The sequence below is a fragment of the Leptopilina boulardi genome, unplaced genomic scaffold, assembly GCF_019393585.1.
Source record: "Leptopilina boulardi isolate dan_hultmark-lab unplaced genomic scaffold, ZJU_Lbou_2.1 LbouV2_223, whole genome shotgun sequence".
In the NCBI taxonomy this organism is placed as follows: Eukaryota; Metazoa; Arthropoda; class Insecta; order Hymenoptera; family Figitidae; genus Leptopilina; species Leptopilina boulardi.
This window is the reverse complement of record NW_026137778.1, coordinates 259673-286476: the sequence shown is the minus strand read 5'-3', so window position 1 is coordinate 286476 and position 26804 is coordinate 259673. Positions and strand designations below refer to the sequence as shown.

Here is a 26804-nt window from a genome sequence, read left to right as displayed (position 1 = left end):
ATTTATTTCACTCAAAATCCTTAAGCGGCGTTTACAGGAAAAACAAAGTGTTATTTTAACACCAGAATTGGTGTTAAAATAACACGTAACAAATTTTACCCTAATTGTGGGTTAAATCTTATGGGTTTTAGCATTGGAGAAAATTACCCGCAACAAAAATAACACCAGCTTTTTTTTGTGTTTTTGTGTTCAAATATACATATGTATGAAAATGTTTCGATCACACCATAGATTGACCTGTTTAAGGCAAAAATGTAGTTGTGCCTTTCAAAAATGTATAAATTTAAATTAAATCACGATTTTTATTATCATCTTTAAATACAATTAGAGGCACATCATTGAAAAAGGTCTTATAATTTTTGTTTCTTCATCACCTTTTAATAAATGCATTGAACTTTTATTTTTATCCAACGCCGTAATAGATATTTTCATAAGAAGACGTTGAATTGAATTTTTTTAAAAAGTGTTATCACTCAATCAAACCTTCGTATTTTTAGTTTTAATGGTGGCACACTAATGGGATAATGAAAATTTTTTGACAAAATATGTCTGTTTGATATTTCCATAGTAGCTGAACTGATATTTTACACGCCGCAAAAATAAAAACGTTAAGAATATAAACTTTTTCAAGAAATTCAAATGAAATTTAAGCATTTTTTCACTTTTTAACTTATAAAACTAATTGTCAAATAAATATTTTGTTGTAATATTGTACATAAATGTTCCTTTGTATATAATTTAGCAAAAAAAAATGATACCTAAAGTTTTAATTGAAAATAATTCAGATTTTTAAGTGTTCGATTCGAAAATCACAAAAGTTAAAAGTTTCCTGGATTTGCCCATATGCTTTTATAGTTTCTGCACCAATCGATTCAATTATTCTTTGTCATTGATTAAGCAGTAGGTACCAAAAATAGGATGATTTGTTATAAAGTTATATAAAATTCACATAATTTTTATTTTCAAAGTAGAAATGCTTTCCTTTGTTGTAATTTTTTGACATATTTCAAAATATATGTATAGCTTAGTAGAACTGTAGTATTATAAGTTTTTGAGATAAAAGAGCGAAATCATGCAAACAGAAAATAAAAATAAGTTGCAACTAACCCTCAATTAATTTAGTGTGTAGGAAAGGATAAAAGTGAAGGGCTGTCTAAGTTATTGAGAGCTACCATTAAAGGTACACAGTTTACTCAGGACTATCTTTCGCACTATAGATGGTCTACCGAAAGCAAATAAATGAACTTAACTTGATCATCAGTCTCATAAAATTCCACAAGAGGTTTAATGTTAATATGTATTACCAAATGAATAAATGCGAAATTATAATTATACACTGAGAAACTCTTCGTTTCAATTATTACAATTATTTATACTGTGTCGCATATGATGACGTTTCAAAGTGAGGTACAACGGAATTTTCTTTCAAAAATCCATATTAATTTTTTATGATAATACTCATAAAAAATTATCAGCAAAAACACAATAACTTACTGCAACTTCACAGCAGACTTACATGTAAGTATTGTTAAATTACAATGTAAACTTACAGTAATAAGATTATAAGGTAAACTTAAAATGTCCGACATACACAGTAAGGTTACAGTAAGCTTAGGATATTATAAGCATACATATAATAAATTATAAATATTTATCTAAATTATACAATATATCATACATTTTTTTTACAATAAATTATGTACTTTTTTATATAGGTGGGAGACCATGACAGGATTTGGCTCAATAAAATTTACTGCAAATTCTTAAGTGCTATAGGAAGTTACTGCGCATAAATATTGTTTAAACTAATTTATTAATATTTTATCCTTACCATGTAAGCTCACAACGACCTAACAACGTATTTTTACAGTGACCTTACCATGTAAGCTTGCAGTGGGCTTACCTTGTGAGGTTACTGTATAGCCTTATTATATGTAAGATCACTGTATGGCGGACATCTTAAGTTTATCTTAATCTTAGTATAAGTTTACATTGTAATTTTACAATGCTTACATGTAAGTCTGCTGTAAAGTTGCAGTAAGTTATTGTGCTGTGTGGGCAGTTAATCAACATTTTTTATTGTTAACACTGATTGTATGAGAAAAACGTAATAGAGAGTGGGGCAAAACCGGATACCTTTTTGTAATTCTCGGTTTATAAAGAATCTATTAAACAAATTAGTTCAAGTCTCGTTGAAAATTCTTCCTTGAACATTAGAGAATGAGAAAATAAGGTCGGTAGCATGAAAAAAAATTTTTGATCAATTTAAACCAGGTTATGCTCCACCGTTTGGTATCCAGTTTTGCCCTGCACTGCATTTTTTAACAAAATGTAAAATTCTCAGCTTATTGTTAATAATTTAACAATTACTTTTAAGGAAAATTACTCGTAAATAAATGCTGAAGAAAATGTTATACTTGCCAAAACGAATATATCAACACAAAGAGTTTTATAAGGGATTTTCTTTTGATCTAAAACTTAAAAGTCGCATAAAATATAATAAATAAATTTTTATATAGTGGTTAGTTATTTAGTTTCGATGACTCAATACAGTTTTCAGCCCTCATTGTAAAAATATACATATGCATCAAAATATATACAGGCCCAATGGAAAATTGCTACGAGTCACCATTGGCGTATTAATGGCCCAATAATGGGAGCCAATGAATAAACATTGGCACCCAATAATGGCCCATAATTGGTAAAGTCATGGAATGTCCACGCCGATGCCAATGATTGGCAACCATCATTGGCAAATTATTGGCAACCAATAATTAGCTAATATTAAAAATTTTAATAATAATTTAAAAAATCAATTATTTAAACAAAATTTTTTATTTTGATTATTTTTTAATAGTTAATATTATTATTTTATTTTTAATAATTGAGCTGCCGGATCAAAGAACGGCACATAACCCATTTAAAATACATTAGTTATGTGCCCTTCTTTGATCCGGCAGCTCAATTAAATTAAAATAAAAAATGGTCATCACAGTATTAGTGAAACCATTTCATCCAAAAAAAAGTTTGTCTCACATCCCAATAAATAGGAGAGACATCGGGCAGAAAAAAATTTCGACAAGAAAAAAGTTTCAAGTTTTAGTTTTTTATTGAGATCAAAAATTTGTACAGCAAGTATTGAGCGAACTAAAGTTCAGAGCTGAGCCATCAGCGCAGCGCGGGAACATTTGAAAAATTTGATTTTATTAGATATTTTATTTTATTTTAAATATGACAAATAATTAATTTAATAAATAAATATTAATAACATAATGCCATATTTAATAATTAGTTAATTAATTTTTTCATCGAAAATTTGCAAATAAAAATAATTTGTGACCAAAAACAATATTACGATAAAAAAAATAATTTTTTTGTCAAATTTTCGTAGTAACAAAAAATTAAGTAACTAATAACTACGTTATTAAGTTAATTAATTTTTTTACAGAAAATATTTGACAAAAAAATAATTTTTCATCGTGATTTTTTTTAAGACACTAATAATTTTTTTATATAGGGGGCATTCTATTTTAAAATTATACCCCTAATAAACAATTGACAATATAAGACATTTTTTAAATAATTATTTCTCCCTTTTAATTAAATCAAATTACTTTTGCAATGAGTGGTTTCGAAAGAGAAATTTCTAAACTTTATTATTGTAAAAAAAATTTTTTAAAAAAACGTTTAATTAACATAAAAAATTTAGTTTGAAGGTTAAACTTATAAATATCTCAAAACACGTTGTCTCCGATTTTGACAAAATCTGTGTCGAAAGAAAGCTTAAATATTCTATTTTTTATTTCCGTAAAGTTTATAATGGACATTTTCGAGGATTTCGAGAAATTAATTAAAATTCTCAGACGTTTCAAAGGTTAAAAAGGGTTGAAATTTGCATGAATAGAGAACCTCTGTTCAAATACTGCGGCATTTGTTTTTACGAAATTTTTAAATAAATAAATTTTAAAACTTCAATTTTAATCTTAATAATTTTTTTAAATTTGAAAAATTTTTAATTGCAAATAGCTAAAGATCAATATATTTATTGTTTACAATAAATATTTTTTTTCTCTAATGTCAAGTGATGTAATAATGTAAGGTTAATGGAAATTAAATTTAAAAAACAAAATCCGCTCTTAAAGAAATGGTTCTCCATTCATACAAATTTCAATCCTTTTTAACCTCCGAAACGTCTGAGAATTATAATTAATTTCTGGAAATTCTCGAAAATGTCCATTATAAACTTTACGGAAATAAAAAATAGAATATTTAAGCTTTCTTTTGACATAGATTTTGTCAAAATCGGAGACAACGTGTTTTGAGATATTTACAAGTTTAACCTTCAAACTAAATTTTTTATACTATTTAAATGTTTTTTTTAAAAAATTTTTTTACAATTGTAAAGTTTAGAAATTTCTCTTTCGAAACCACTCATTGCAAAAGTAATTTGATTTAATTAAATGGGAGAAATAATTATTTAAAAAATGTCTTATATTGTCAATTGTTTACTAGGGGTATAATTTTAAAATAGAATGCCCCATAGATAATTTGAAAAAAAGAATTATTTTCTCATCGTGATTTTTTTTTAAGTCCCAAATAATTTTTTTACAAAGAAAATTTGAAAAGAAAATTTTTTTCTCATCGTGATATTTTCTTAGGCCACAAAAAATTATCTTGAAAAAAATTTTTTTTAGAGAAAATTTGCCAAAAAAATTATTTTTTTATCGTTATATTTTTTTTGGCCACAAATTATTTTTTTTTATCAAATTTTCGTTAAAAAAATTAATTAACTAATTATTAAATATATGACATTATGTTAATAATATTTATTTATTAAATTAATTATTTGTAATATTTAAAATAAAATAAAATATCTAATAAAATCAAATTTTTCAAATGTTCCTGCGCTGCGTTGATGGCTCGGCTCTGGACTTTAGTTCGCTCAACGCCACAGGGAGGGCTAACATCATAACTGTTTCTTGCAGTTGCAGTTGAGGTGCCATTAGATTTGTATATAAGCAGTGATCGTAAATTTTTTTTCTTGTCGAAATTTTTTTCTGCACGATGTCTCTCCTATTTATTGGGATGTGAGACAAACTTTTTTTTGGATGAAATTGTTTCACTAATACTGTGATGACCATTTTTTATTTTAATTTAATTATTAAAAATAAAATAATAATAATATTAACTATTAAAAATAATCAAAATAAATTTTTTTTTTTAAATAATTGATTTTTTAAATTATTATTAAAATTTTTAATATTATATTATTATATTATTATTGGATACCAATAATTTGCCAATCATTGGCATCGGCGTGGACATTCCATGACTTTACCAATTATGGTCCATTATTGGGTGCCAATGATTATTCATTGGCTCCCAGTATTGGGCCATTAATACGCCAATGGTATTTTTCCTATTGGGGGGTGTATCTAAAGTCTCGGAACTGTTGAATATCTCTTAACCCTTTCAGTAATATATTTTTCTATTCAATAAAGTTTACGGACTACTGTATTCTTAAGGGTTTTTTCGGGTCGCGGATCACGAATCTGCAACCCGTTTTGAAAAATTCAAAATGGTGGTTCCAATATGGTGGACGAATTTTTAAATATTGATCGGATTCGTTTGAAACTCATTACTTGGGAGTTTTCGAGGTCACTGATTACGAATTTGGTGTCAGTTTTTCAGAATTTTATTTAAGTAATTTCTAAGCACATCTATGCAACAGCACAGAAAAAGCTGGTGTTATTTTTGTTGCGGGTAATTTTCTCCAATGCTAAAACCCATAAGATTTAACCCAGATTTAGGGTAAAATTTGTTGCGTTGTTTGTTGTTTAACACCAATTCTGGTGTTAAAATAACACTTTGTTTTTCCTGTGAGCATTGCTTTACGTTCCGCGCGCAAAAAAATTGGGGGAGAACTATATCGTCCACTTTGAGGAACATATAGGTGTTACCCAAAACCGTCCACTTAAGGGATTAATTGTCCACTTCAGAGAGCGTCCACTTAGGAGAGTCGTACTATAAAAGAATTTTTCTAATATATTAAGAGAAATTGCTTAATAGTAAAAAATATTGTAATTTATTTATAAGAAAAAATTCCTTTTAACGTCAAATTAAATAATTTAATCTTAAGAATATTTTCTACATATTCGATAGTGCCGAAGATGTGCGTTATTAATTTTGTTTTATTGTTTTGATGTAAGTATGACATTTGACAGAAGTTTATCATTAGAAGTTTATCCCATTTAAAATAAAATAAAATTCTTTTATGGATAAAGGATTTGTTTAAGAAGAAATTTATTTTGCCAATAAAGGAATTCCTCTTCGAACAATATTGAGAGGAAAATCTGATTATGGTTCAAGGACGTACTCTTCTTACGGTGCGTTAGTGTAAGAATCACACACTTTTTTGTAGTCGTTAACTATATTTTGTAATTAGTGAGAAAAGTTCAAATATATAGTTTTCTGTCTTAAAAATTTAGTGACTACTGAAAATTAAAAGACACATCAGTAAACGCTATAATATATTCTATTTCAAGTAAGTGATATCAGTTTCCATAATTTTTTAATATTAGGAAAGAAATTGGTATTAAATAAATTGTAAATTATATTCATCAAAAAATAATAAAAGCTAATACTATACTTAAAAAAATTAAGTTTTAAACAAAAAATAGGCAAACTTTTTAAATAAAATTGATAGTGTGTATAACATATATTACTAATAATTGCTTGTCAAAAAAAACTGGAAGAAATTACTGAAAATCTTTAAATATAAGAGATAACATAGAAAGAGCTATATACTTGCTGAGTAAGAACGCGAATGCATGTCCCGCATTTTTGTAATAACCCAAGGGTCGCAAAAGAATCCAAGATGGCGTAACGATGTGCGTGTTTTATTTACCCTTGTATCTTGTGGCAAACGAGATGAGAGAAACACGGAATGGAATTTCGCTTTTAATGGGGAATACGCTTCAAAAGAAAGAACGCTAAGAAAAAATAAAAATGTGGATGAAGAAGAGATAGTTACGGTAAAAATACAAAAAGCACAGTGAATGATTGTAGTTTGTGTTCTTATGCAATAAACATTATTGGGGCAAAAAACACGAAGGATGAGAGGACGAAGCTGTTATAGTTAAAAGGTCGATAGGTGTATCCTATTTTTATATTTACTTCTAAATTTAATATTACAGGCTGCCTATAACTATTAGCCAAATAAAATCCTACTTTCAAATTTTCCAGACCTTTTAAACAAATTTTCCACTGTTTAAAAAATACATTACGTAATAGTAATTAGGGTTCCGTACCCGAAGGGGGAACCATATTAATGAGACTAGTAAAGCAAGGCATGTACCCCCCCCCTAGCGGCCACACGAATTTATCTAGAGGGCTGAAATTTGGTACACATATGTATTTTGACGTGTAGATTACAGAAAAAATATAGCGAATCTCAAAGGAATTGATTATCATAGCGTTGTCAAGGAAAAACCATGAATTTTTACGAAAAATCCCTAAAAATGACTATCCCTAGTAGAAATTTGTCCCAGTAATTATCGTGGCACTGGACAGTTGCGCTAGAAGCTGTCTAGTAACTTAACACTGCAACTGGCTAATTACTCGAATGGAATGTCACGCTTTCTTCGTCTAGTTATTGTCTAGCCCAACTTGATAAATTCTGATCAACGGTCCGTTAGAAAAACTAGACAAATTATTTCTTTCAAATATTCTCAAAATTTGTCTAATATTAAGATTTAATGTAAGAAACTAATTATACAATAATAAATTATATAATTACATTAATTTTTTTAAATTATAATCTAAATTATTTCAAGAAAATATAATGTATAGTAAATTGTTAAAAGCATAATATTTGTCAATACTGTTTAATTTTTAATTTAAAAAAAAAATTTTACTTGTGTAAAAGGATCACAAATATTTTCTGGTACACTGAAACATCCACTTTTTGATTGCACTGTAATGACGACTGAAACAAATATTTTTGTATTAGTAATTTATGGGTAAGTCCACGTCAGAAATATCAGAATCTGCAAGTGGTTCTTCGATTTTAATGATACTTGGTAAAATTATAGCTTTATAAAAGAGCAATGTGTAAGTAAAAGGAATTTTTAAAATATCTAAAATTGTAGGAGTTATATCACTTTTTCAAAAACGATTTTTTTCAGAAAATTACGTATTTTCAGAAAATTTTAAAATAAAAATAAAATTTTGTTATTTAAATAGAAAAAAGTAAAAAACAAAATTTCTTTTAGATTTTTTTTCAATTTCGACCTCTTTTTTTTAATTTTTTAATAATATTCCTTTTTATTTTATCTTTAATTTTAAAAAAATTCATCCTGGAGACTTTTTTAGATCTCGTGATATCGTTCTTTAAATATCCACATTTCAAGAAAACTAGGATCCAGATTTGTGTTTCTACTTTCATTTGTTTTATAATATTATTGTTACAAACTAGAAACTTTCGCGTAATAATGTTTTTATTTTTAAATTACTTGACTAAAACAAGTGAAAATTCAAGCAAATCAATATTTTATTAATAGATTTGAAGCAAAGTTTTTATTTTTTGTAATATTTATAATTTCAAATAAATTGTAAAGAAACCTTAACAATGCAACCTGAAATTGTTGCTGAAGTTTTTAGCGCTTTCTTTTAGAGGATTCTAAAACAAATAGTTATTCATAACCATAAAAAATTTCAACAAACAAATGAAAGTAATGATAGAAGCAAGTCCTGCGGTTTTCAAATTGATGAAGACTTATAATACTTAAAGGACGAGATCTAAAAAAGTCTCCAGGATGAATTTTTTTTAAATTAAAGATAAAATAAAAAGGAATATTATTAAAAAATTAAAAAAAAGAGGTCGAAATTGAAAAAAAATCTAAAAGAAATTTTGTTTTTTACTTTTTTCTATTTAAATAACAAAATTTTATTTTTATTTTAAAATTTTCTGAAAATACGTAATTTTTTGAAAAAAATCGTTTTTGATTCATCAAAATCGGTTGAAAATTGACCGAGATATAAAGGAAAGAAAAAAATACAGTATCAAAATTAAAAGTGATATAACTCCTACAATTTTAGATATTTTAAAAATTCCTTTTACTTGCACATTGCTCTTATATAAAGCTATAATTTTACCAAGTATCATTAAAATCGAAGAACCACTTGCAGATTCTGATATTTCTGATGTGGACTTACCCTATTATACAATTATTGTTATCAACTTTTAAACACGAAGAGAACGCAATTTCAACGAAAAATCTCGGGGGTAACGGGGAGCGAACACGGGTCCGCTGGGCGCGAGGTACGCAATCTGCTATACTAACGATATCCATCAAACGAAAAATATAGCAGATGTATTTTAGTTCAGTGCTGTAGCTAGAAATTACATGCTTTATATAAATATTTTTTACTATTATCTGCCAAAATACATATTTTAGAATTTTAATTTTTTATAATTTACTGAAAAATAAATTTACACTTGAAATAACAATTTTAATCAGCACAAATTTCATTAAACCATTATTGTATTAAACAATAGATATTTTAAATTTTCTAAAAATTTAAATTTAATTTTTAATTTTTTACAACTTAATTTTAATATTTTCTAATTTAAAATTTTTTTTTAATTTAGCTATTAATCCACCTATTATTAAAATTATATATTTTATTTAAAAAGATTTTAAAAATTTAAGGCATAAAAATATTTTAATTTAAAAAAATAAAAAGAGAAATAAAATATAACCTATCTATGTAACAAAGCATATTTTTATTATTGCATTTTGACATTTTTTTAAAATAATTACTATTAAAATTATTATTTATTGTTTTCTAAGTGAAAAACTCAACGAAAACAGTAATTTTTATTGTTTTTTAATATCAAAGGATAGAATTTATAGGTTAGGTTTTCTAAATTACACATTTTTTTCAATATCAATTGAGAATAAACTTTCTTAATAAAAAAATATATGATATATAAATGGAACAATAAATAAAATGCCAATAATAGATAATAGAATAATTTAATTTATAAAAAAGAAAAACATACTAAATATCAGAAAACATGTGAATATAGATTTTATTTATTTATTATATTAAAATAATAAATTATGTTAATTTATATTTACCTGAATTAATTACAATTTTATTATTTATGAAAATAATGAAATAATATAATAGTTACATGAACACAGATTTCTAGCACTTTTTTGTCTAGTTATTAGACATGTACTGCAGCGCTGCTGCCACGAAAGAAGACGAAAGTATAATTTCTAGAGACACTAGACAGTGCCATTCAAGCAACTTTTTTTAGAAAAAATCATGGATTTTTCGAATAAAAAAATTGATCAAGTACGACTTACACTCGCATAATAGGGTTTCGTTCACGATTATTTAAAAAATATTTAAATATAATGTTTTAAAATAATATATTTTAATATAAGATATATAATTTTAATATAATATAATAATATTAATTTTTAATTCTACTTCAATTTCAAAGGGATTAGATATATTTTTCGTGAAATCTACATATGAAATCGGGTTCGCTATAATTTACCTTAAATCTACTCGCAAAAATACGTATGTATACCAAATCCAAAACTGTGAAAGTTAAGGGGGGCGGGTCACACTTTTTTCCTAAATTTCGAGTTTTGATACTATAACTATATTAAATTTAATTCCAATCGGGTTCGCTATAATTTTCCTTTAATCTACTTGTAAAATTACATATGTATACCAAATTTGAACATCCTAACTCCAAAACTGTAAAAGTTAATGGGGAAACACTTTTTTCCTAAATTTCGAGTATTTGCACTATAACTATATTATGATTCCAATCGGGTTCGTTATAATTTTCCTGTTATATACTCGCAAAAATACGTATGTATACCAAATTTGAGCCCAATCGGTTAAAATGGCTAGATTTTAGGGGGGGGGGGCAGGATTTTGTGGACGGACATGAGTGAAACCATAAGGGTTCCGTTTCGGTTCACTGCGTGAACGGAACTCTAAAAAGGAGAAAATTTTATCTCAAGGGATTCAAATTTATACATTTTTACGTATTTTTACGTGTAGATTACAAAAAAAATGTAACGAGAACGATTGGAGTTGATTATCATAGCGTTTTCAAGGAAAAACTGATAATTTTCGTTATATGTGACTATGTGTCTATCTATGTGTTTTCATACTCACATTATGGAAAAATTAAGCAAAATTGGAATTTTTCCACCTGCCTTCACACTTTAACTCCCTTAAATTTTAGCTTTAAGGGTACGGAACCCTCGGTTTTAATGCGAGTGTAACTCGCACTTGTCCGATTTTTTTAAATTAAAGAACAAATTAATTTTTACTTTGCGAAACATTAAAAAATTCTTATAAACTTTTTTTTCAATAATTAGTATCGAAAAAATTTCCTATAGGTATAGCCCAAAATGTCCCGAAAATATTCCAGAGAAATATTTGAAGTATTCCGCTGAAATTTTCTTGAAAGATCCTCCCATGTAGAAATTTATCGTGGCCTTCCTAGAAATAGACTAATGCTAGACAATAATTTGTTGTGGAAATTTATTCTGAAAAAACTGTCCTGGCCCTGAAAAGTAAATGTACATTTTTCTCTTTATTTTCTTCGATATGAATGCTTGTCTAGAATCTGGCTAAAATTTGTCCACGACACTGATTTTAAAATTCAGTACAAGTTCGTACAGTAGGTTGTCTAGGAATTAGCCATGCCCTGTCTAGGATCCTGACTAAAGAATTGAGTACAATATGTCGTAGAGAAGGTGGTACTGCGAATAATTCGTTAATCTAGCAGTCGAAATCAGTTCTTGACATAGTGCACAGTAAAAGCAAACCAAAGGTTGGTTATTGTATTTTATTTTGTTGTGAAGAAAATCCAAATTTATAAATCTAGTGTTCCATATTTTTGCATTTTTGAACAATGTCAGTGTGCAGGTTAAAATATATAGCATAAAACAAATATTTATTAGAAAAAGGACATGCGATATGTGTCATTCATAGTCTCAGAGGTTGTCTCTCAAAATATACAATCTTTATATAATAAATAATAAAACTTGACCATTTTTGACTAAATTTTTTGTGAATGCAAGAATATATGTAATTAGTTATCAATATACAAGTACGATTTTTGTAGTGAATGTGTTTCTGTTTTAAAGAAAAAAATCCAATTTAACAAAATGTATTACAATTAATTTTAAAAATAACTGTAAGAGGGATTGTGTTATTAAAAATACTTTTGTAATACAATTTATGTTAAACAAACGAAAGAGTAAAATTGAAAAATATTCTTTTATATTCACAAATATCAATTATATTCTATGCAAGTAGAAACTGCTTTTTTATTATCGTGGAACTGGCTAGAATCACTTTATTTTACTAGACAAGGACTAGACAGATTGCAAGACCGGTGATATAGGTATTCATAATGATCATTTTTAATATTATTGATTCTTTATTGTTATCAATTTCATAAATACATGTGAGATCTGATGCTCTTGCTACATTTAATGAGAAAGGATTCAACGCTAATAGGTACATTATCATAGAATCGGATGTGCGTGAGGATTATTCAAGAGTGCCAGGAAGACGAATCGATTGGGAGGAGATGCCACGTCAGAAGATATCGTTTGCGCAAAGACTCGGCGTCCAAGTATTAATTTTCTGATTGATCACCTTCCTAAAGTATTTTACGAAGTAGTCGACTTCTTGAAACTTTTTCATAAAACGTAATGATATTAAAAAAAAAATGTAAATTATAAAAAAAATAAGGGTTCAGAAATGGATGGTTTGTCACCTTCTTTTCTTAGGTCGTGTTGATACCCTTTAGTAAAACCTATGTGAATTATCTTTAACAGTGGTATCTTTTTATCTTTATGGAAAAAGGGATACTTGTTCCAATTTTCAAGCAAAGAAACGTGCAAAAAATCGATTTTTTATTGATTGGTGATTCTGATAGAAAAAAATTTTTTCTATCAGAATCACCAATCAATAAAAAATTAATTTTTTTGCACCTAAGCCCCCTTTTCACTGGCCAGGTCACATATATATTTAATCCGATGTTTGGTGTTAAAAGCATTTCAGCATTGCGTAAAATAATGTTTCAAGAATTACTCTTTTAGATACTGCAATAAAAATTTTAATAACTTTAAGGAAAAAAGATATAGTTACTTTCTGACAAAAAATGATATTTTTTCAACATTGTCCATCGTAAATGGTTTTTTTTGTGGTTTTACAGTATCAGGATATGTATGAACGCTTTCAATATCGCTTCCGCAAGTCCTGAGCTACATAAAGTGCACTGAGAAAAATAATAATGTAATGTTAATAAAATAATTTGGTGGAGCACTTTTAGTTAAGATTACAAAAATTTAGTTGACATAACAGTAACGAAAGAAGCAATCAATCGAGAAATTTAGTTTGCTGTACCAAAAATTTCTTTCAAGCTTTTGCGTCTGTTAACTGAATAATTTGGTTCTCCAAACCAAACCGTCTGAATGCTCAATTGCGCATGCGCTGTTCTCGTAAATATGGCTTATTTCTCTGTTTACGGATGTCACACGTTAACCATGCTTCGCTCTTCGTGTCGTCCAGTTTTATTCAAGTGTTTTCGGGATTTTTATGTTTCAGAAATTCGGTAAAAAAGTGTGTGTAGTGATGCATATCGAACAGAGAGAATAAAGCTTGTTAAAAGAACGGAAGTTTTTCTCCAGCCTGTATACTTTATGAAAATAATTTACACTCACATTGTCACTAGGATTCTTAGTGTAGTGGTCAGCGTTCTTGATTTGCGTTGCGTAGTCTGAGGGTTCGATCCCCAGCAGTGTTAGGTTTTTCCGCAATAGAAATTAATTTAAGTAGACATACACTGAAAAAGTCTTGGGCGTTTAGAATTCCCAACGCATGTATGAGAAGCACCAAATAAAGAGATTCTGCACAACTTCATTGTGGGGCTAACTGTTTCCCATCTTGGGTGCTCTGAGTGCCCAAGTCTGATGCTGCAGCATCACCAAATCTTGGTAACAATAACGTGGAACATCTACTCGCCCAACATTTAGCAGAGAGGTTGCTTAAAATCATGCTCCAGACACTCCAAAGCAAAGAGCTACTGCATTTCCACTGTTGGAACTGCTGATCGCTTAAGACTTTTTCAGTGTAGGGTGGTAGGTAATATAAAGCGAAAAGAATAAAAGAGGATAACTAAAGTGCGATAAAATTAAGTGAAAAATAAAAAATATAAGTGTGAGCCAAAAAATAATTTGGTTGAGAAAAGAAAAAAATTTTTTTCATTTAACTAAATTTTTTGTTTGCTTAAAAACAATAAGTTAGTTGTGCAAAACAAAAAATTTGGTAGACCGAACAAAATGATTCAACGAAAAAATTTAGTAGCCCGAACCAAACGGATTAGTTGCACATATATCAAATAAAAAATTTGGTTTGGAGAACCAAACTTCAGTAGATGATACCAAACAGTTTCCTCAGTGTGTATTTACGATTTCAAAATTCATCATGGCTGTCTTTAAAATGGCGGTCAAGAGTCTTAAAATGTTGCTTAATATCGAATATTATGGAATTTAATACTACATTCTATCACATACACGGAGAGAAATATCCGATAGGAATATCTCAAAAACAAATTTATTTTTTTGAAAAGTGGAAGTCAGAGAAGTATTGTTTTACTTATGCGCATCTTTGGCAACTATTTTGATTTTGTTTGCTTCACGGAATAATTAGATGTTAGTAATTTGGTGCTTTGGCGTCACTTACGTGCAAGTTTTCATGTTTTCAATTTTTGGTCTATTTTTTGCATTTTTAAAGATACGATACGTATTTTTTTAAAAATGATCCAAATTTATCGAGGGATTCAATGGTGTTTTGATCTTAACATTTAATTTATCTAGTTTTTAAATATTTGATAAAAAGTGAGCGTCGACGCAACGAGTTTAATTGTGCCTTTCGCTTGGGGCTAGTTGTGCCGCTGTCAATCGCTACATAACCATAATCTACTATTGCCTTGTTTTTTCGAATTGTTATTCCAACCCGAAATCAAAAGAAAAGTTGATTCAATGCATAGTTGGTAAAAACTGGGTACATTTAAAATGTGTGAAGGGTAAAGAAAGGGTCAATTGTAATTTCAATAAATCGCATTCGGAATAAGTATTCACGTTTTAAAAATATTTATTAATCAGAAAGTAGAGTTTTACCAATTAATTAACGATACAAATAATTATTTCAAAAAATATTTTAAAAGACTGACTAATTATGTAATTGTAAAATTTAAGTCAGAAATGTTTATTTATTTACAAAAATCTATAAATTTTACGATTGTTGGAAAAATCATTTGAATGTTTATAATAAAAATAATTATTACGAAAACTATATTTTAAGTGACTGACTATCTATGCAATTATAGAATATAAGTCAAAAAATGTTTATTTCTACTTACTAAAATCTAGAAATCTTAAGATTGTTCCTAAAAACCTTTAAAAGTTTATAACAAATGATTAATAAATAATAGTAAATCATATATTGGGAATAATTATTTTATTTCTTACGCGTAAAATCATTTGCTTCAACTGAAACAACTAAAAAATCTGAGCGGCACAAGCGACCCCGGCGTCGGCACAAATCTCCCCAGCGTGGAGTTCAACGTGCCGTGTTACCTCGCTGCACAAAACCATTTTTTAAAAAAAACTCTTCATAATTATCAAGAAATAATAATGGATTTAAAAACTACATTAAATTTAAAAATAGATAGACTATAGATTAAAACAAAAAGTTCTCTTTTTACTAGCATTTTATTTAGTTTTCTCAAAATCGGCACTTTCAGCCCCGGTCTCCCCTACTAGTAATTTAAGTCTCATTCCTAAAGTAGTCTACCTTTCCCGCTCCACGACGTAAAATTTAAAAATGAATAACAAAAGGGGAAAAACACGTTAATAGACTTTATGCATTAAGGTTCATATGCTTGCTTATAGACGCGGTGCAAAACAGATGAATATATCGGTATAGGCGCTTCTGGAATGAGTTTCACTCAAGTCTATATAGTACTGAGTCCTGAACGGACTATAATGTGTGCAAATCAGTGTGGATCGTGTTATTTTCAACTAAATGCAATAACTAAAATCTTTTTGTAACCTAAATTATTATATTTATTAATCAAAACATTCATATTTCTTGTAATTATTGATAAACTAACTCTTTATTATTATTATTGATTTATATTTCTATCAGAAATATACATTTACTTTTATGTATTTGATTTTAGATTTTTTATTGAATTTCCAATTGAATATTCCACAAAAATGATAAATGCTTCCTCATGAATGAACATTCATCCATTTTAAAACAATAAAGCACGCACACTGCACACAATTTTCACAATTTATAACTACATGAGGGCATATATAGACATATTAAGGTAAGGGCAAGCAACACACTGACGTGAGAGCATAACACAACGCCGGCGCGTCGCAGATTTATTGTTGTATTCAATTTTTTGCAACTTATAATTCATTCCTTTTTCAAAGCACTAAAATGTACACTGGATAAAATTTGCTTCGCATTAATGACTATTAACCATAGCAACTTTAAATCTAGTCAGCGTAACCAAGCATCCTAGTCAATTCAGTTATGTAGCTTGGTTAATATTGTCAAAGTCGATTTAGTAGAATTGACCCCTTGTTTCCTAGTTATATTAACTAAGGTGTTTGGTTAATATCGCATGTATATGTATAGTCAATTTTGCTAAAGTTTAATTAGTCAAAGTGATTCTAGCCAATGTAACTAAGATACCTGGTTATTCTGATAAGCGTCCCTAGTCATTCCGACTAATTGTCGAAATCAACTTTGACCAAGATTGCCTAGTGGGTTCCTCTCGTAACCAGGCAAATTAGTCAATTCCTGGTATACGGGGGTTAGGAATTTTTTTCAGTGTTTTACAATTAATGTGACCGCTAATATGAACTTCAATTAAGATTATATGTCACTCTAGAACACGATCATAAAATTTATTTCATACACAGTTTTCTGAGGCTCTCAAATTGAGACCACAAACAGCATCAAAACGTTGCATTATAAACAATTTGATACACTTTATGGTCTCAATTTGATATCCTCAGAAAAACTGTGTAGTAATTCCTTTACGATTTAAAACAGATCACGGAAACTGATAACACTCACTTAAAGGAAAATATTAGCGTTCTCTAAGATGTTTAGAATTCAGTTTACTTGATAATCATTACTAAACTTTTTGAAATAGAAACCTAAAATTTTCTATTTATTCCTACGGTAATAGAAATTATTCCAATTGTTCTATACTCAGTCCGAAATCTCAATTTTCATTTTTCTCCGTGTATTGATAACAATACTGTTAGGGATTTTAGATCGTTTACTGTAAACCTCACAACACAGTAACCAAATTCAAAATGGCGGATCTAACATGGTTAACCAAAAGTATAAAAAAGTACGTAGAAATTCCCAGAAATAACTACTCGGGAATTTTCGATCTCGCTGATTGTAAAACTAGTCCCATAGATTTTACAAATTCAAAATGGCGGATCTAACATGGCGAACCAGAAGCATAGAAAACTATACGCAAAAATACCTAGAAATAACTACTCGGGGCTTTTCGATATTTATGGTTGCGAATACGATATTAGAATTAGTGAAAAGTCGCCTATTAATGTCAAAATGACAGTCGAAATTTGAAATTTGTAATTGAAACTTGTATATAAGAGTCTCTTATATAATTTTTTTAGAGAAGGCAGAAGCTGTCTAGACAATACTTTTACACTAAATAGCATTGTTCAAATTCATTCAAGACTTCCAAAAAGAAACGTTTTCGCATTTTTTGTCGATCTGAATGGGGCTTTTCCCTCAGTGAATCATAATAAACTGTGGGAAAAACTTTTTCATCTGAGAATTAGCTCGAAATTAATTAGAATTCTAAATTATTTCTATGAAAATAATTCACTGCGTCAAAACTGAAGAGGGTATTTCCGACTCGGTGGATGTCACCTTGGGGGTTCTGCAAAGAGACACGTTAAGCCCAACTCTGTTCACACTTTTTGTCAATGACATAGAGCAGTATTTCATTAAAAGAGGAGCCCGCGGTCTCTCCATAAATGCAGAAAAAAAAAATAATAATACTAGCATACGCGGATGATTTTGTTATCTTGGCGGAATCTCCGAGAGATCTACAGCAAAAAATTAAAATAATGAAAGAATACTGCGATGAAAATCTTTTGTCAATAAATTGTAGCAAATCAAAAATTATACACTGAAAAAACTGTTGCCGAGAAATTCAACTACCATTAAAATAACTCATTTTTAAGTTAATCTAATCATGTTGATGTAGTTAATGTTCAATAGGCTTTAAGAATATTTATGTCGTGGAATTAAAAAATCCTTTGCAATTAAAATTATTACTTTAAGTAGTAGATTTTACTGCACTATGCAATTAAACAACTTATAATATAATTAAAAGATGAAAAATTTACAAGTCAAAAATTAAAAAGGATAGTTATAGCAACTAATGAAAGTAGTAAAAATGACTACTTTAAAGAGTTAAATTATCAATTGGACAAGCAGAAAGTAGTCTTCGAGTAGTTTGCAGACTGTCGTAGCGAGCGTGTGTGGTTAGTCGGTTAAGGTATCGGATTGCCAGCGTTAGGGTCGAGGGTTCAATTCCCGTCAGTTAGAAATTTTCTCTGTTAGGTACATAATCGTTAGGACATAAAATAAGCATCAGTATAAGAGAGAGGATGAAAAAGTCAATTCTACTGATAATAAACAATTATAAATAAAAAATAATTTTATTTTTCTATTTTAAGTAGTAAAATCTACTACTTAAATTAGTAGTTTTAATTGCAAAAGATTTATTAATTCTACAAAAAAATGTTCTTAAAGCCTATTGAACCACTTTAACTAGTAAAATCTACTACTTACATCTTGAGTTGTTTTAACATTTTTAAATTGAGTTAATACAATCACAAAATGTCATTCTACCAACTATATTTTTAATTGGTTTAACTATTTTTATATAGTTAATAGAACCGTTTAAATTCAGTTGAGGGCCTATTGTACTACTCATATAAACATTCAAATGATTTTTCCAACAATCGTAGCATTTATAGATTTTTGTAAATAAATAAACATTTCTGACTTAAATTTTACAATTACATAATTAGTCAGTCTTTTAAAATATTTTTTGAAATAATTATTTGTATCGTTAATTAATTGGTAAAACTCTACTTTCTGATTAATAAATATTTTTAAAACGTGAATACTTATTCCGAATGCGATTTATTGAAATTACAATTGACCCTTTCTTTACCCTTCACACATTTTAAATGTACCCAGTTTTTACCAACTATGCATTGAATCAACTTTTCTTTTGATTTCGGGTTGGAATAACAATTCGAAAAAACAAGGCAATAGTAGATTATGGTTATGTAGCGATTGACAGCGGCACAACTAGCCCCAAGCGAAAGGCACAATTAACCTCGTTGCGTCGACGCTCACTTTTTATCAAATATTTAAAAACTAGATAAATTAAATGTTAAGATCAACACAGAAAATTAAAAGGCATTAAAATAAGCTGCAACGCTTCTTATTTTAATCCAATTTTGCTTATTTTAATCCATTTTGGTATTAAAATAAGCAAAATTGGATTAAAATAAGAAGCGTTGCAGCTTATTTTAATGCCTTTTAATTTTCTGTGAAAACACCATTGAATCCCTCGATAAATTTGGATCATTTTTAAAAAAATACGTATCGTATCTTTAAAAATGCAAAAAATAGACCAAAAATTGAAAACATGAAAACTTGCACGTAAGTGACGCCAAAGCACCAAATTACTAACAGCTAATTGAGGGGCTGATAGTAAAAATGGTTTAAAATAACATTGGGAGCAAAAGTGGGATAAGTGACTTGGGAGCAAAAACCGGTTAAAATGATTCGTGTAATTTATTGATAAATTCATTATATTATCGATTAAAAAATATTAACAATAGGAAAAAATGCATATTTTATTATAATTAATATTTTTTAATCGATAATATAATGAATTTATCAATAAATTACACGAATCATTTTAACTCGTTTTTGCTCCCAAGTCACTTATCCCACTTTTGCTCCCAATGTTATTTTAAATCATTTTTACTATCAGCCTCTCAATTATTCCGTAAAGCAAACAAAATCAAAATAGTTGCCAAAGATGCGCATAAGTAAAACAATACTTCTCTGACTTCCACTTTTCAAAAAAATAAATTTGTTTTTGAGATATTCCTATCGGCATAATTTACCCCCGGCACTTTCAGCCCCGGTCTCTCCTATTTGAAAAAGGCGAGTTTTCAAATGCATTCCCATGTGCGAAATGCCAAGACTGACAATACGGCCCAACATTGGCCCAGTAATGTCTGCCGAAGTATGGCAAACGTTACTGGACCAGTACTGGTGATCAATTCGTTCCATTATTGGGCCAATATTGGCACCAATTCTCGGTTACTCTAATTTGCCATTATTGGGCCGAACTCTGTCCCATTCCTGAGCCAATATTGGCAATGCGTCTCAGTTACTCCAATTTGACATAATTGGGTCGAACTCCGTCCCATTATTGGGACAATATTGGCACCGTTTCTCGATTATTCTAATTTGCCATTATTGGGCCTTCTCTGTCCCATTACTAGGCCAATATTGGCACTGCATCTCAGTTACTCCAATTTGCCATAATTGGGCTGAAATGTTGAATTTATTTTGACAAGTCATTTTTTCCAAAGTTGAAACGAATCTTGACCCAGTAATGGCGCTTTAACGGCTGAAATGTTCCTCAAATGCAGCTTATCAAAACATTTTTGTGTTGAGATTCTCATATCCGCGTATAGTGTAGTGGTTAGCATGTTAGACTTCGGTGCGTTAGGTTGCGAGTTCGGTTCCCGCGAGCGTTACAAATTTTCAAATGTTTAAACAATTGTGCTTTCTGTCAGGACTTGAATTATAAATGTATAATGAATTAATTAGTTAATTAATTAATTATTATAATTTTTTAAACTTTTTTAAACTTTGACAATACTGGGCCACTAATGTCAGCCAAGATTGGCCCAATATTGTCTGCCAAGACTTGGTGCCCGATTTGACAATGCTGGGCCGATATTGGCCCATATTGGTTTTCGCACATGGGTTCATACATAAAAATCTTGACCTCGTTATTTAGTGATCAATTTATAAATTGAATAATTTCTACATTTGAATATGAATTTTGTAAATATTATTTACTCGATATTAAAAAATGAATTTTAAGAATTTAAGTTTAATGTTATGCTAAAGACTAATATATATTATATGGTAATTATTTTATTTAAAGTTAATATTTTTGAAAATAATAATTTCAAACGTTAAAAAAGTGTTTTTAAATTAACTATTTTTTTCTGTTATTTCAAAATTTTTCTATTATTAATTAATTATGGGTGACCGCCTCGGTACCCGCCATAGCCCTGGTGTTTTCGCTGCAAACGAGATATACTAAGCGAGAGGTTTGACGACGAGGATATGTTTGTGCATTTGGATGACTATTTAAATGTAGGTACATTCATGACTCGACAGTCAATAAACCGGCTGTACTCAGTAGAGGTTTTCCGTAGTTTCCCTCTACTCTGATCAAGAAAGGGTCAGGCAAATACAAATACTTCTAATAAAAGTCGGCTACGGACCGTAACTTTAGGGACTTTGGGGTTTTACAGAAGTAGGGTTAAACGTGGGAAATAGAATGCGTAAAAACCTTTAAAGATGGTGTACGCGGGAAATCTAAAAAAAATAATTAATTATTATATTGTTCCTTCAGTTTAAATTTTGAAAAAGAAAATTACTTCTACACATTCTTTAATTTTATTGTTTATAATTTTAAACATTATTATAAAAAAATGTTTCGATTGTTCGTTTGGATCGTTAGATTCGATGAGAAGATCGCTCTGTCAAACGATCCATAATGACAGTTCAGTTGTCAAAACGACAATAAAAAAAAGAATTTCGATCGTTTCTCGGTTCATCGTTCGAATGAATCACTATAGAAGGAGGTTTTAAATAGGGGAATTTGGAGCATTGTCAGACACGACATTACTTTCTTAGATTTACAAAAATTGACAATGATATGACTTATTTTCTTGTCTTAGTCAAAGGCAATTTTTCCATTAGCGCACTCTATAATTTAACTGACGTAGGATCGTATATTTTCCTGATTCGGCATTTATATATCTATGTATGAATATTCAACACTTTAATTTAATTGAATCGTAAATTTCGAAAAGGTAAGGTAAGGTAAAACCGTAAAAGTCATTTTCACTATCGATTATTATGTGAAAATGACACATATGCTTTTTCATGTTGAGCTCTTTTCGAAATTCACGATTCAATTTTCCCTAAGATTATATCGTTTGTTATAGATTTTCAATTATTTGCAGTGTGAGTTTTCCAACACGAAGAGAAATTTCTAGGAATATTTACCGTGCTGCCACCTGAAAATGAGTGCAAAGTACATTCTGGCAGTTTTTATTGTGCTGTCTCCTACAATCTGTAATGCAAAATTGTAGGGGCAGCACAGTAAAAACTGCCAGAATGTACACTGGAACCTCCAACCATTGCAGCGCGCGATTCTTATGTGCAATGGATGGAGTTTACCCTTGACGTCAAGGTTATATCAAAAAGTGGAAACACTTAGGGCCGTACATATTATATACTTATGTATGGGATATAATATCGATAACTCCGATCGATTGTTTAAATTAGAAAAAAGGAAAAAGAAACTGGGTCTAAAAGAACACGTAACTGTGACGTTACTGCTTTTTCTTGACTGACGCCATTTTTTCCCCTCTGACTTTTCTTGCCGCTGCCCACCAAGTTTTGGTAAACAACTGCAATGGTCAGAGATACAATGGTTGGAGGTTCCAGTGTACTTTGCACTCACTTTCAGGTGGCAGCACGGTAAATATTCCTAGAAATTTCTGTCCGTGGACCAACATTTTTTTAAAAGTTTAAGGGAACATACTTTAATTACGTTTGTTACACACAGCAAAAAATGGCGCTAATGTATACAAAAATCTGTTACATGGGGGAGGGGGGTTCAAATTTCAAAGAAAAAGCGTTACGTAATTAAAGTATGGCCCCTGATAAACACTTTCTTTTTTCCATATTTGATTGAAAGAGAACTCAGTTTTCTAATTAAAATTAAAAAAATGCTATTGAAAAGTCCGTGAAAAATGCATTAAATAATAATTAAAATTTGTATAAGATTTGTCATTTTACTACGTATTTGAGAATGACAGTATATCATTCAAAACGCCAAAAATTAAAAAAATATTAATCAAAAATAATTTATTAAAATCACGAATCAATTCCAGTTACAAGACCCATACGTGAATCCTACTGTAATTTCTGAATTAATTTAGTTGGATTAAATTAAGTTGAAATTGGATTTAAATAATACTCAGATAATTGAGACATATCAATATAAGATGCAACGCTCTTATTTTAATCCAATTTGACAGAATATAATAGCGTTCAATCAGTTCATATGTAATTACGCTGCGCTATTAATAAATTGAACATGATAATTAATATTTAAATTATTTCCCAGTTCAATTACTTGAATGACACATCTAATTAATTGAATAGTTAGTCGTCATATTCAATTGAATTCATTTGAATATTTTAAGTCCAATATTGACGCGTAGCTATAGAGTATATGAATATATTAGATGTTCCGTTATAAATTATTTTATGCAGTTTTTTTTAATAATTTAACAAACTGTGCATCAGTTTTCTCAACTAAGAAAAAGTAATTGATTACTAAAACGTTAGGTGCGAGCATTACTAATGAAATAGATTGTCTTAGATATTTAAATGAATCCACCATACTTATATTATGTTGCTTAAATAATGAAAATTGTTTTGCTAGCTTAATAAATATCAATATTTATGAATTATACCAAAGTTACTTTTTACAATTACTACAAATGTAACGACTCATATTACAAATTCTAATATTGCGTAATTAATTATGCAAAATAAAAACTTACCGATAATGATTAAAGAAGATTGTAATTAGAAAAATGGCAGAAATGTAATTGGTAATGATATGTGTTTGTTCTAGTCCTTTTGGAACTTGCCGTTGGAATAGAAACGGAGGCATTCTGTCATTGCCTCAACTTGTCTCCTCGTGGGCGCTCCTCCTCAATACACAGTTTGTCCACTTTGAAAAACAAGTCGACGTTGTAACATCCCCTTGTTTTGGCCAGGGGACTGCGTACCCCTAACACCCAAATGGAAAGACCCTTCGTTCAAGATATCTCTGCTTATTCTTGCTGACGTTCTACCCCTTTTCACTATTTCCACTTCTCTCCTTTCGCCTCTGCTTGCTTTTTTTAATCTCCTATATACTCTTCTTAGACTTGCATCACACAACCGAGCGGTCTCTCTGATCAGAGGACTGGCACGCGTCGAGTATGTACTTCTCCTTGCTAGAGGCACCGGCGTACCGACTTTGACGTTCGACAAGTTCGAGAGAGGCTTGGCGTAATTCAGCGGGTGCATCCGTCCTTTCGAGAGATATTGAAATTAATCCAGAAACAGTCGGCTACGACTGCCAGCAAAGCACCAAATATCAATTATTTCCACTAAGCTTTCTTCTGCCAGAAGCATTTTCACGACTTTTAATCGTAAGTTATGTACGTTCATTGCTTTCATCACAATATTTTTATTCTTAACTTGTGAATAGTCTTTTGTAATTCAGGATTAAACTTTGTGAAATTCTTTGGTACCTTGTTCAAAATTCGTGTCTAGAAATATTTAAAAAATACAATTGAATTTTGCATTGGTGTTATCTTCGCTTTCACTAAAACATTGACGGTAATGATAAAATTGATGATAAGCAACACTGAAATACATTTCACATTTTCTGCTAAACGAACTTGTAACCACTTTATTGAAGAATACCTGCCGTTATTTATTTATCTTTAATAAACATCTTAAAGATTCACCGTACTGCAGTCTGCTTAAACGGACTCCATCATTTTTTCTAATCTATTTGTAATAAAGTTGAATCAATTATTGACAGGGAATCTAGAAACATCATATTTGCATTTCAAAACACTATTGGGGTAGAAATGTCGTAACTTGCATATATGCATTTTTATAAAAACTATAAAGGTTTGACCTTTCTTTTTATTTATGACGAAAGACAACATTCTCCTGATTAATTTCTACACTTTCCAATTTGCTGATTCAACTCCTGCGAAGACAGATGACTCTTGATTTATGCAAGTAACTGATTGAATGCTAGAAGTAATAAGTTTAAAATCTTTCACGAGTGTACTTCCGGTGTGCGCGCGTTCGCGTCCAAGTGTCAGACTCAAATAAAATAAGTCGCCCTCAGGGATCTACTCCTACTCTTCTTTCTCAACCTCCGCCTTCTTTCTTCTCCTCCAACTTCTTTCACTCCGCCTCCTTAGATACTTTCAAAATCTTCAATAAAGTCTTCATCATTCTCTTTACCATCGATTAATCAACACATAATTATAATTAGTTGAGTCTACATTAATAAGCAAGTCAAACAATATTTGCACGTGCACGCTTTCAAAAATGAGAACAATAGTGAAAAAGAAGAGTATAAGAAAAGAAACGCTTTTCATATACCAACTTAACTAGATATTAACTTTGATATTAGACGTTTTGAGCAAATCTGATTACACTGTTATCTAGGCAGAACGATGGGATATCAGAGCGATTCATTCGTTTGTGATGAACTCGATGCGCAGTGCGCATTAGAGGCGCTGTTCTCATCTCTCATAGGGTGAAAAAGACAGGGAGTGGAGATCTGAAGGAACCAACCCCTACTATAGGTACGGTATATGCATATGAACAATTGTTGGAGCTCCAAGCGGTATTCTCTTAGTATGTAACCAAATTAATATTTTTTTTTATTATTGTTTTCAACGCAACCCAATCACAAATCTACCACAGGTAGAGTAGGGAAGATTGGGGCGTAGTGAAACACTTCAATTTACTCAAAAGTGTTAAGTTTAAATAATTTACCTCTCTAGTCAATCTTACGTACATATGGTGTATGTTTCATTGTTATTCATATATTATTGTACAAGATATATCACATCAATTGATTTTGACAAGCGAATGTAACATTTTAAATCTTTATTTCTTTGTTATATTTTTTTCCAAAATAATTATAAACTAGGTCATCATCTTCATACTCAATAACTTTTTGCTTCTTCGTAGAGTAAAAAATTTTTTTTAATACAAAAACTTTATTTACTCATAAATCATTTAATTTCTCTCTAATTATTTACTTTCAGAAGTTAAAGCAAAAAAAATAATTTAATTTCTTTTCATCTAAATTGAATGTCACGATTCTTTGATATACATAAAGGCAAATATCAATAAAATGTTGTTGGCTGAAACAAAGTCGTAGAGTTATCTCAAGCAAACATTTGGTTAGACCAACAAAATTACTTGGTTGACATTTTTCAATTCCAACCAAAATTTGGTTAACACAACAAAATAGTTTGCTCTAAAAAACTAAAATTTTGTTACAACAACCAAATAATTTACTTCGCTCTCAGCTCGTACCTTAAGAGAACAATTAGTTTAAATCTCTCACAAAGATGGGTAGTCCAGTGGTCAGAGCTCCCGACTCGTAGTTTAAAAACAGAGGTTCGATCCCATGAAATTTTTCAAAGTTCACAAATATTTCAATTGGATAAATA

General features: G+C 29.5%; 1 protein-coding gene across 1 annotated transcript in view; it reads right to left on the bottom strand.

Annotated features, from left to right (window-relative positions):
• The window catches only part of LOC127279812 (protein Wnt-10a), a 51418-nt gene extending 25692 nt beyond the window's left edge, over positions 1 to 25726 (bottom strand). Inside the window, exon 1 of the mRNA XM_051302404.1 lies at positions 24105 to 25726. Coding sequence (XP_051158361.1) covers positions 24105 to 24217 — 113 coding nt within the window. The 5' untranslated portion in view covers positions 24218 to 25726. The remainder of the gene's footprint in view (positions 1 to 24104) is intronic.
• Positions 25727 to 26804: the final 1078 nt, after the last annotated feature.